General features: G+C 41.2%; 4 protein-coding genes across 4 annotated transcripts; all 4 read left to right on the top strand.

The window, feature by feature from the left end:
- The first annotated feature begins 1,516 nt into the window (after nucleotides 1-1,516).
- LOC118766697 (salivary glue protein Sgs-3-like) lies at nucleotides 1,517-3,002 on the top strand. Its single transcript, XM_036510341.1, has 3 exons — nucleotides 1,517-2,015; nucleotides 2,061-2,710; nucleotides 2,943-3,002. The coding sequence occupies exons 1-3, from the start codon at nucleotides 1,517-1,519 to the stop codon at nucleotides 3,000-3,002; spliced, it is 1,209 nt and encodes a 402-aa protein (XP_036366234.1).
- A 319-nt stretch (nucleotides 3,003-3,321) lies between these two features.
- Nucleotides 3,322-6,635, top strand: LOC118766696 (mucin-2-like). Its single transcript, XM_036510340.1, has 2 exons — nucleotides 3,322-6,389; nucleotides 6,445-6,635. The coding sequence occupies exons 1-2, from the start codon at nucleotides 3,440-3,442 to the stop codon at nucleotides 6,633-6,635; spliced, it is 3,141 nt and encodes a 1,046-aa protein (XP_036366233.1). The 5' UTR covers nucleotides 3,322-3,439.
- Nucleotides 6,636-6,971: 336 nt separating this feature from the next.
- On the top strand, nucleotides 6,972-9,290 carry LOC115221065 (transcription factor SPT20 homolog). The gene is made up of 2 exons (XM_036510339.1): nucleotides 6,972-6,980; nucleotides 8,300-9,290. The coding sequence occupies exons 1-2, from the start codon at nucleotides 6,972-6,974 to the stop codon at nucleotides 9,149-9,151; spliced, it is 861 nt and encodes a 286-aa protein (XP_036366232.1). The 3' UTR covers nucleotides 9,152-9,290.
- Nucleotides 9,291-9,568: 278 nt separating this feature from the next.
- Nucleotides 9,569-13,590, top strand: LOC115221064 (mucin-2-like; the record flags this gene model as incomplete). Its single annotated transcript, XM_029791279.2, has 2 exons — nucleotides 9,569-10,339; nucleotides 10,600-13,590. Coding segments are annotated over 2 exons (3,762 nt in total), but the record flags the coding sequence as incomplete, so codon positions are not given.
- Between the last annotated feature and the right edge of the window lie 116 nt (nucleotides 13,591-13,706).

Raw genomic sequence — 13,706 nt, 5'->3', positions numbered from 1 at the left:
AGTAGCAAACGACACAGAACCATCAATGGCAACTACGCTGACACCAACAACAACAAAAATCACAACTGCAAGAACTAAATCGACCAAAACAGAACCGCTAACAGTAGCGACGACTCTGCCAACAACGACTTCATCAACAGAAACAGAAGCATCACCTACGACAGAACTAACAAGAAGCACAACTCTTCCAGCATCAACAACCACTGCAGTTCCCACAATAACATCAACGACAGTATCAACAACAACCATAACAGAACCGTTAACAGTAACCACATCAATGCAATCTGTCGCCGCAACAGAAACAGTGCCAATAACAACCACGGCAGAGCCAACTGCAACCACATTACTACATACAATATTAACCGCAACGAAATCTCCAGCAGCAGCAGCCACAACAGAATCAATAGCAACAAGAACAAGAGAAAACACAACAACCCCATTAGCACCAAAAACGTCAGGCACAACAGATAACACGACACTGATAACAGATAGAGATACAAAAACCACAACAGTTCCAACAGACACAACTATAGCATCTACAACATCCACATTTGTACCAATAACAACAACCGAAAATGTGCCAGCTTCAAGAACCCCTGCGAGAACCAACACATTACCATCAACAGGTGCCGCAGAGCAAATATCGAGCACAGCAAGACCCGGAACAACAACTAGACAAACAGTACCTATAACAAACAAAACTACTACAACAGTACCTGTGGCATCAACTACAATAGCACCGACAACCTCAACAACTGTACCCACAACAGCAACAATTGTAGCCACGACAACAACCACAACATTACCAAAAACAACATTATCACAAACAAGGACTGCAATTGAATCAACAACCACTAGCAAAGCAGAACCAACAATAACCGCTGCTGAATCAAAAACGTCGATCAGAACAGACGCAAATGCAACAATCACAAATGTACCAACCACTGCAACGGCAGCACTACCGACCACTGCAACAGCAACAAACACTAAGTTTCCTACAGCAAACAAAACAGTAACGGAAATAAAAACCACAACAGAACTGGGAACAGGAACCATAACAGAACCAACAACCACAGCAATACCGACTACAAACACAACAGAATATACCACGTCTACAACAGTAACAACGCCAACAACAAAAACTGTGCCAATTACAATTAGCAAAACTCTTCCAACAACCACATCTGCCGAAGTACCAACTATAACAAGTACAGCAGAGGCAACAATGTCGACAACAGTGCCTACAACAACAATGGAATCGGAATCGACGACAACAACATTGCCAATAAGCATTTTAACAGTAACCCCAGCAACAGAACGAACATCAACTTCTGAAACAGTACCAACGACAACAACCAAAACGAAACCATTAACAACTAGATCACAACCAACAACCTCCACAACAGAACCAATAACAACGGGACGAACAACAAATGCAACCATACCAATTGCATCCACAGCAGAAACAACAACAACAGCTACAAAATTGTCAACAAAAACGCCAGCAGAAGCGTCAATGATTACAACAGAACAAACAGCAACAACCACGACAGTGCCAACAACATTACCAACAACAGCCGAAGCGAAACCAACAACAATAGAATTGGCAACCACAGCAACCACAGTAGTACCAACAATAACAACAACAAAATTACCAATAAAAAGCACAACAGATGTGCCAGTTAACACAACTGGATCCCTGACAGGTATCACAAACGTACCATCAACAACAATCACAACAGAACCAACAACTACCACAATAATTCCAGCCACAAAAACCACTGCAGTGCTAGCAAACACGACGACAGAAAGAACAACCACAACAGGACCAAAAGCAACAACAAAAATCACAACAGAACGCGCAACAAACACAACAGGTCAAATGACAACGATACTGGAGCCTAGAACAATCACAACAGTACCCACAACGACAACTAGAATACCATCAACAAGCACAGCATTACCAATAGCAACAACCACAGTATCAACACCAGAAACGACAACAACAATACCAACAACAACCACAAGAGTACCAACGATAACTACAGCGGTACTTCCAACAACAAACACAACGAAGCCTACAAGAACGATCACAACAGAACCAGCCTCAACGATTACAACAGAAACAATAGCAACAACGAGAATAGTCCCACAACCTGCCACAGCAGAAACAACAACAGTGGAACATACAGAATTAAGCACAACTAGAGTACCGTCAAAAATAATTACCACAGAACCAACAACTACAACATCAGCCACAATAGAACCAACAACAAGCACAAACTCTTTGGCAACACGCACAACAATAACAAATGCAACAACCGCAACCGAACCAAGAACAACAAAAACAGAACCAACTACAATCACCACAGCAAAACCAAAAACCACAACAGAACCCATAGAAATAACGAAACCCACAACTGCAACAAAGCTTACAACTACAACAAACACGACAAACATGACAAAGCAACCATTCCTTACAGAACTAACAAGATCTACAACAGAACCAGCAATCACAAGACAAAACAATAAAACAGCAACTAAACCAATAAAATCAACAAAACCAACGACCACAACAAAGCCAACAACTACAACAGAACCAACAACAACTACATCAGAAAAAACAACCGTAACAGAACCAACAACAACAACCACAACAGAAACTGCAACCAAAACAGAACCAACAACAACTACATCAGAAAAAACAACCGTAACAGAACCAACAACAACCACAACAGAAACTGCAACCAAAACAGAACCAACAACTACAGCAGAACCAGCAACCACAACAGAACCTGCAACAACTACAACAGAACCAACAACAACAACACAAACAACAACAACAAAACATACAACAACCACAACAGAACCTGAAACAACGACAACAGAACCAACAACAACAACAACAACAACACAAACAACAACCACAACAAAACTTATAGCAACCACTAGAGAACCAGCAATCACAAGACAAAACAATAAAACAGCAACTAAACCAATAAAATCAACAAAACCAACGACCACAACAAAGCCAACAACTACAACAGAACCAACAACAACTACATCAGAAAAAACAACCGTAACAGAACCAACCACAACCACAACAACAAACAAATCAACAACCACAGAAAAGAAACCAACAACCACAACAGAAACTGCAACCAAAACAGAACCAACAACTACAGCAGAACCAGCAACCACAACAGAACCTGCAACAACTACAACAGAACCAACAACAACAACACAAACAACAACAACAAAACATACAACAACCACAACAGAACCTGAAACAACGACAACAGAACCAACAACAACAACAACAACAACACAAACAACAACCACAACAAAACTTATAGCAACCACTAGAGAACCAGCAATCACAACAAAACCAACGACTGTAACAGAACCAACCACCGCATCAAAACAAACAACTACAAGCATGCCAACGACTACATTTGAATCAACAACAACCACATTAGAACCAACGACCACACCGAAAACTACAACCACAACAAAAACTACAACCACCACAAAACCAACTGCTACAACTGAAACAACTCCAATAGAAACAACAGCTACTACAAAACCAACAAGAACTACAACTAAGCGATCAACAACCACTACAAGACCAATAACTACACAAGAACCAACATTCATGACAGCACCAAAAACAGCCACAACAGAAACAACAACCACTACACGACCAACAACTATTACAAAACAAACAACCACAACGAAACCAAAATTGACAACAGAGCAAAGAACCACAGCAGAAATATCAACAACCACGATAGAAGCAGCAACCCTAACACAACCAACAGCAGCCACACCAAAGCCAACAACAACAACAACAGAACCATCAATTACAACACAACCAACCACAACCACAAAGAAACCAACAGCCACAACCGAACCAACAACAACCTCTGCAGAATCAACAACAACCACAATAGAACTAACAACAATCACAGCAAAACAAGCACCAACCACAAGAGTATCATCAGTCGCAACAAAACCAACAACCTCAAAGGAACCAGCAACCACTACAGAGCTACCGTTCGCTACAGAGGCAACAACCACTACAGGCCTAACAAGAACTATAATAGGACAAACAAGAATCACAGCAGAAGGAACAACCACCTCAAAACCAACAGCAACAACAACAACAAAAGCAACAAAAAATGCAACAGAGCAAATAACCACAACAAAAGAAACAACTACAACAAAACCAACGGCAATCACAACTGAACCAACAACTATAACAGAACCAGCAGCCGTATCAAATCGAACAACAGCCACAGAATTATCAACCAAAGGAGAACCAACAACAACAAAAGAATTTACAACAATCACAACAAAACCAGCAACAACAGAACAAACCACCATACTAGAACCAACAAGAAGCACAACAGAACCAACAAGCACTGCAAAATTAACAACCACAACGGAACCAATAGCCACAACAGAAACAACAACTACAACAGAAACAGCAAGTATAACAGAAGCAGCAACAAACGAAGCAACAACCAAAACACAACCAACAACAATCACAACAGAAAAGATTTTAATAACAAAACAGGCAAAAACCACAACAGATTCAACAACCACAACGAATCCAACGACGACAATGGAACAAATAACAAACACAACAAAGTCAACACCAACAATGAAACAAACACCTACATCAGCGCCAACAACAACAACGGAACCAAAGACACCCACAGAACCAACAATTACAACAGAACCAACAACCATAGCAGAGCCAACAACCTCAACAGAACCGATAGCAACAACAGAAACAACACCCACAACAGAATCAGCTGCCACAACAAAACCAACAGCAACAACAAAAACAGCAACTAGAACAAAACCAACAACCACTACAGAAGCAACACCCGCAACACAACCAACAACTACAACTAAAACAACAACAGCGACTACAGAATCAGTAAGCACAATACAACCGACAACCACAAAAAAACCATCAACCACAATAAGACCAACAACTACAACAAAAACAAAAATGTCAACAAGACCAAGAACCACTACAGAGCCAACATTTGCAACAGAACCAACAACCACAGCAGAACCAGCAACAACCACAACGGAACCAACAGCAACCGGAACAGAAAGAACAGCCATGTCATATCCAAAAGCCACAAAACCAACAACAATAAGTGGACCAACAACCACACCGAAACCAACAACCGCAACGAAACAAAGATCAACTACGACAGAGCAAGCACCTACAAGAGAACCCACAATCACAGAACAATCAATAACAACACCGAAATCAAAAACTACAACAGCTAAAACAGAGCAAACAACCACAACAGAACCAATGACAATAGCAAAACCAGCTACAACAGAACCAACAACAACTACAGAGCAAACATCACAAACAACAGAGCCCACAACAGCACAAAAACCAACAGCCACAGCAACACCAACGACCATAACAAACCCAACAACCAATACAAAGTTCACAACCACAACAGAGCCAATAATCACAACAGAACTAGCAACCACAACAGAAACCACAACAAAACCAAGTACCGCAGCGAAACTAACACCCACAACAGAAGCAACAACCACAACAAAGGACGCAACCATAACAGAACAAATAACCACAACAGAACCAACAACTGCCAGAGAACCCACAACCACAACAGAACCAACAGCCTCAGAAAAATCACTATCCACAACAGAGCCAACAGCCATAACTAAACTAACAACTACAACAAAATCAACAGTCACAGCAGAACCAACAAGCGCAGCAAAAGCAACAACCTCTACCGAACACACAACCACAACTAAACCAAAAACTACAAGAGAACAAACAACCACATCAGAAGTAACAGCAACAACAGAACCAATCGCCACAGCGAATGATACAGCCACAGCAAAACCAACAACCACAGCACTACCAACAACCACAACAAAACCAACAACAATCTCAGAACCCACAAGGACAACGGAACCTAAGGCAGGAGAAGAAACAACCACAACAAGACCAACAACAGCTAGAAAAACAGCAAGAACTACAGCAAAACCAACAACTACAAAAGCACCAACAACGACAAGAGATTCAACAGTTACAGCAGCATCAATGAATATAACAAAGCCAACTATAACTACAGAGGCGACGAGCACAAAAGAGCCAAAAACCATTACGGAATCCAGAGCCGCAACAGAACCAACAATCACAACAACCACAACAGAACCAGCAACCACAACACAACCAATACCCACTACAGAACAAACACCCACAACAGCACAAACAGAAACAACAGAACCAGCAACAACTACAAAACAAAGAATCACAACAGAACCAATACCCACAACAGAACAAACAACAACAACGGGACCAGCAACCACAACAGAACCAATACCCACAACAAAACAAAGAATCAAAACAGAACCAATACCCACAACAAAACAAAGAATCACAACGGAACAAACAACCACAACGGAACCAGCAACCACAACAGAACCAGCAACAACTACAGAACAGAGAATCACAACTGAACCAATACCCACAACAGAACAAACAACCACAACAGAACAAGCAACCACTACAGAACCAATACCCACAACAGAACAAACAATCACAACAGAACCAATACCCACAATAGAACAAGAATCACACACAGAACCATACCCACAACAGAACAAACAGCCACAACGAACCAGCAACCACAACAGAACAAATATCCACAACAAAACAAACGATCACAATAGAACCAGCAAACACTACAGAACCAGTTCCCACAACAGAACAAAGACTCACAACAGAACCAATACACACAACAGAACAAAGAGCCACAACAGAACCCGCAACCACTAGAGAACCAATACCTACAACAGAACAAAGAATCACAACAGAACCAATACCCACAACAGAACAAACAACCACAACAGAACAAGCAACCACAACAGAACCAATACCCACAACAGAACAAACAACCACAATGGGACCAGCAACCACAACAGAACCAATACCCACAACAAAACAAAAAATCACAACAAAACCAATTCCCACAATAAAACAAAGAATCACAACAGAACAAACAACCACAACGAACCAGCAACCACAACAACAGAACCAGCAACCACTACAGAACAGAGAATCACAACTGAACCAATACCCACAACAGAACAAACAACCACAACAGAACCAGCAACCACTAGAGAACACAGAATCACAACTGAACCAATACCCACAACAGAACAAACAACCACAACAGAACCAGCAACCACTACAGAACCAATACCCACAACAGAACAAACAATCACAACAGAACCAATATCCACAAAAGAACAAACATCCACAACGGAACCAGCAACCACTACAGAACCAATACCCACAACAGAACAAAGAATCACAACAGAACCAATACCCACAATAGAACAAAGAATCACAACAGAACCAATACCCACAACAGAACAAACAGCCACAACGGAACCAGCAACCACAACAGAACAAATATCCACAACAAAACAAACGATCACAATAGAACCAGCAAACACTACAGAACCAGTTCCCACAACAGAACAAAGACTCACAACAGAACCAATACACACAACAGAACAAAGAGCCACAACAGAACCCGCAACCACTAGAGAACCAATACCTACAACAGAACAAAGAATCACAACAGAACCAATACCCACAACAGAACAAACAACCACAACAGAACAAGCAACCACAACAGAACCAATACCCACAACAGAACAAACAACCACAATGGGACCAGCAACCACAACAGAACCAATACCCACAACAAAACAAAAAATCACAACAAAACCAATTCCCACAATAAAACAAAGAATCACAACAGAACAAACAACCACAACGGAACCAGCAACCACAACAGAACCAGCAACCACTACAGAACAGAGAATCACAACTGAACCAATACCCACAACAGAACAAACAACCACAACAGAACCAGCAACCACTAGAGAACACAGAATCACAACTGAACCAATACCCACAACAGAACAAACAACCACAACAGAACCAGCAACCACTACAGAACCAATACCCACAACAGAACAAACAATCACAACAGAACCAATATCCACAAAAGAACAAACATCCACAACGGAACCAGCAACCACTACAGAACCAATACCCACACAGAACAAAGAATCACAAAAGAACCAACAGAACCAATACCCACAATAGAACAAAGAATCACAACAGAACCAATACCCACAACAGAACAAACAGCCACAACGGAACCAGCAACCACAACAGAACAAATATCCACAACAAAACAAACAATCACAATAGAACCAGCAAACACTACAGAACCAATTCCCACAACAGAAGAAAGACTCACAACAGAACCAATACACACAACAGAACAAAGAGCCACAACAGAACCCGCAACCACTAGAGAACCAATACCTACAACAGAACAAAGAATCACAACAGAAAAAATACCCACAACAGAACAAACAACCACAACAGAACAAGCAACCACAACAGAACCAATACCTACAACAGAACAAACAACCACAACGGGACCAGCAACCACAACAGAACCAATACCCACAACAAAACAAAGAATCAAAACAGAACCAATACCCACAACAAAACAAAGAATCACAACAGAACAAACAACCACAACGGAACCAGCAACCACAACAGAACCAGCAACCACTACAGAACAGAGAATCACAACTGAACCAATACCCACAACAGAACAAAGAATCACAACAGAACCAGCAACCACTACAGAACCAATACCCACAACAGAACAAACAATCACAACAGAACCAATATCCACAAAAGAACAAACATCTACAACGGAACCAGCAACCACAACAGAACCAGCAACCACAACAGAAGCAATGCCCTCAACAGAACAAACAACCACAACAGAACAAGCAACCAAGACACAACCAATACGCACAAAAGAACAAAGAATCACAAAAGAACCAATACACACAACAGAAGAAAGACCCACAACAGAACCAACAGCCACTACGGAACCAATACCCAAAACAGACCAAAGAATCACAACACAATCAATATCCACAACAGAAAAAACAATCACAACAGAACCAATATCCACAAAAGAACAAAGAATCACAACAGAACCAATACCCACAACAGAACCAGCAACCACTACGGAACTAATACCCATAACAGAACAACGAATCACAACAGAATCAATACCCACAACAGAACAAACAAGCACAACGGAACCAGCAACCACTATAGAACCAATACCCACAACAGAACGAACAATCAGAACAGAACCAATACCCACAACTGAAAAGAGAATCACAACGGAACCAGCAACCACAACAGAACAAATACCCACAACAGAACAAACAATCACAAAAGAACCAATACCCACAACAGAAAAAAGAATCACAACAGAACCAGGTAACACTACAGAACCAATAGCCACAACAAAACAAACAATCACAACAGCACCAATTGCCACAACCGAACAAACAACCACAAGAGAACCAGCAACCACTACAGGACCAACACGCACAACAGAACAAACAACCACAACAGAACCAGAAACCACTACGGAACCAATAACCACAACAGAACAAAGAATCACAACAGAACCAATACCCACAACAGAACAAACAACCACAACAGAACCAGCAACCACAACAGAACAGCAACCACTACAGAACCAAAACCCACAACAGAACAACAACCACAACAGAACCAGCAACCACTACAGAACCAATACCCACAACAGAACAAAGAATCACAACAGAACCAATACCCACAACAGAACAAAAAACCACAACAGAACAAATACCCACAATAGAACAAAGAATCATAACAGAACCAATACCCACAACAGAACAAAAAACCACAACAGAACCAGCAACCACTACAGAACCAAAACCCACAACAGAACAAACAACCACAACAGAACCAGCAACCACTACAGAACCTATACACACAACAGAACAAATAATCACAACAGAATCAGTACCCACAACAGAACAAACAAACAACCACAACAGAACAGCAACCACTACAGAACCAACACCCACAACAGAACAAACAACCACAACAGAACCAGCAACCACAACAGAACCAGAAACCACTACAGAACCAATACCCAAAACAGAACAAAGAATAACAACAGAACCAATACCCACAACAGAACAAACAACCACAACGGAACCAGCAACCACTACAGAACCATTAACCACAACAGAACAAAAAACCACAACAGAACAAAAAATCACAACAGAACCAATACCGACAACAGAACAAACAACCAGAACAGAACCAACAATAACTACAGAACCAATACCCAAAACAGAGCAAACAACCCTAACGGAACCAGCAACCACTACAGAACCAATACCCACAACAGAAAAAAGAATCACAACAGAACAAACAACCACAACAGAACCAATACCCACCACTGAACATGCAACCACAACAGAACAGACAACAACAATGGAACCAGCAACCACAACAGAACCAATGCCCACAACAGAACCAGCAACCACAACAGAACAAACAATCACAACAGAACCAGCAACCACTACAGAACCGATACTCACAACAGAACAAAGAATAACAACAGAACCAATACCCCAACAGAACAAACAACCACAACAGAACCAGAAACCAGTACAGAACCAATACCCACAACAGAACAAACAACCACAACAGAACCAGCAACCACTACAGAACCAATATCCACAACAGAACAAAGAATCACAACAGAACCAATACCCACAACAGAACAAAAAACCACAACAGAACAAATACCCACAATAGAACAAAGAATCATAACAGAACCAATACCCACAACAGAACAAAAAACCACAACAGAACCAGCAACCACTACAGAACCAAAACCCACAACAGAACAAACAACCACAACAGAACCAGCAACCACTACAGAACCTATACACACAACAGAACAAATAATCACAACAGAATCAGTACCCACAACAGAACAAACAACCACAACAGAACCAGCAACCACTACAGAACCAACACCCACAACAGAACAAACAACCACAACAGAACCAGAAACCACTACAAAACCAATACTCACAACAGAACAAAGAATAACAACAGAACCAATACCCACAACAGAACAAACAACCACAACGGAACCAGCAACCACTACAGAACCATTAACCACAACAGAACAAAGAATCACAACAGAACAAAAAATCACAACAGAACCAATACCGACAACAGAACAAACAACCAGAACAGAACCAACAATAACTACAGAACCAATACCCAAAACAGAGCAAACAACCCTAACGGAACCAGCAACCACTACAGAACCGATACCCACAACAGAAAAAAGAATCACAACAGAACCAATACCCACCACTGAACATGCAACCACAACAGAACATGCAACCACAACAGAACCAATGCCCACAACAGAACCAGCAACCACAACAGAACAAACAATCACAACAGAACCAGCAACCACTACAGAACCGATACTCACAACAGAACAAAGAATAACAACAGAACCAATACCCACAACAGAACAGACAACAACAATGGAACCAGCAACCACAACAGAACCAATACCCACAGCAGAACAAATAATCAAAACACAACCAGAACCAACAACCACTACTGAACCAATACCCACAACAGAACAAACAACCTCAACAGAAGCAGCAACCACTACTACAGAACCAATACCCACAACAGAACAAAGAATCACCACAGAACCAATACCCACAACAGAACAAACAACCACAACGGAACCAGCAACCACTACAGAACCAACACCCACAACAGAACAAACAACCAAAACAGAACCAGAAACCACTACAGAACCAATACCCACAAAAGAACAAAGAATCACAACAGAACCAATACCCACAACAGAACAAACAACCACGAGAGAACCAACAAACACTACGGAACGAATACCCAAAACAGAACAAACAACCAAAACAGAACCAGCAACCACTACAAAACCAATACCCACAACAAGACAAACAACCACAACAGAACCAGCAATCACTACAGAACCAATACTCACAACAGAACAAAGAATAACAACAGAACCAATACCCACAACAGAACACACAACAACGGAAACAGCAACCACTACAGAACCAATACCCACAGCAGAACAAAGAATCAAAACACAACCAATACCCACAACAGAACAATCAGCCACAACACAACCAGAAACCACTGCAGAAACAATACCCAAAACAGAACAAAGAATCGCAACAGAACCAATACCCACAACAGAACAAACAACCACAACAGAACCAGAAACAAGTACAGAACCAATACCCACGACAGAAAAAAGAATCACAACAGAACCAGCAACCACTGCAGAACCAATACCCACAACAGAACAAACAACCACAACAGAACCAATACTCCAAGCAAAACAGAAAAGCACAACAGAACCAATACACACAACAGGACAAACAACAAAAACAAAACAAATACACACAACAGAACCAATACCCACAACAGAACAAAGAATCACAACAGAACAAAGAATCACAACAGAACAAAGAATCACAACAGAGTCAATACCCACAAAAGAACAAAGAGTCACAAAGGAACCAATACCCACAACAAAACAAACAACCACAACGGAACCAGCAACCACTACAGAACCAATACCCAGAACAGAACAAACAACAACAACAGAACCAGCAACCACTACAGAACAAATACCCATAACAGAACAAAGAATTACAACAGAAGCAATACCCACAAGAGAACAAACAACCACAACAGAACCAGCAACAACTACAGAACCAATACCCACAACAGAACATACAACAACCGAACAAGCAAACACAACAAAACCAATACCAATAACAGAACAAAGAATCACAACAGAATCAATACCCACGACAGAAAAAACTACCACAACAGAACCAGCAACCACTACAGAACCAATACCCACAACAGAACCAGCAACCACTACAGAACCAATACCCACAACAGAACAAACAACCACTACAGAACCAGCAACCACTACAGAACCAATACTCACAACAGAACAAATGACCACAACACAACCAACACCCACAACAGAACAAACAACCACAACAGAACCGGCAACCACAAGAGAACCAATACCCACAACAGAACAAAGAATCAGAACAGAACCAATACCCCAACAGAACAAACAACCACAACAGAACCAGAAACAAGTACAGAACCAATACCCACGACAGAAAAAAGAATCACAACAGAACCAGCAACCACTGCAGAACCAATACCCACAACAGAACAAACAATCACAACAGAACCAATACTCCAAGCAAAACAGAAAAGCACAACAGAACCAATACACACAACAGGACAAACAACAAAAACAAAACAAATACACACAACAGAACCAATACCCACAACAGAACAAAGAATCACAACAGAACAAAGAATCACAACAGAACAAAGAATCACAACAGAGTCAATACCCACAAAAGAACAAAGAGTCACAAAGGAACCAATACCCACAACAAAACAAACAACCACAACGGAACCAGCAACCACTACAGAACCAATACCCAGAACAGAACAAACAACAACAACAGAACCAGCAACCACTACAGAACAAATACCCATAACAGAACAAAGAATTACAACAGAAGCAATACCCACAAGAGAACAAACAACCACAACAGAACCAGCAACAACTACAGAACCAATACCCACAACAGAACATACAACAACCGAACAAGCA

The sequence above is a fragment of the Octopus sinensis genome, linkage group LG17 (genome assembly GCF_006345805.1).
Source record: "Octopus sinensis linkage group LG17, ASM634580v1, whole genome shotgun sequence".
In the NCBI taxonomy this organism is placed as follows: domain Eukaryota; kingdom Metazoa; phylum Mollusca; class Cephalopoda; order Octopoda; family Octopodidae; genus Octopus; species Octopus sinensis.
This window is presented reverse-complemented; position numbering and strand designations above follow the sequence as displayed.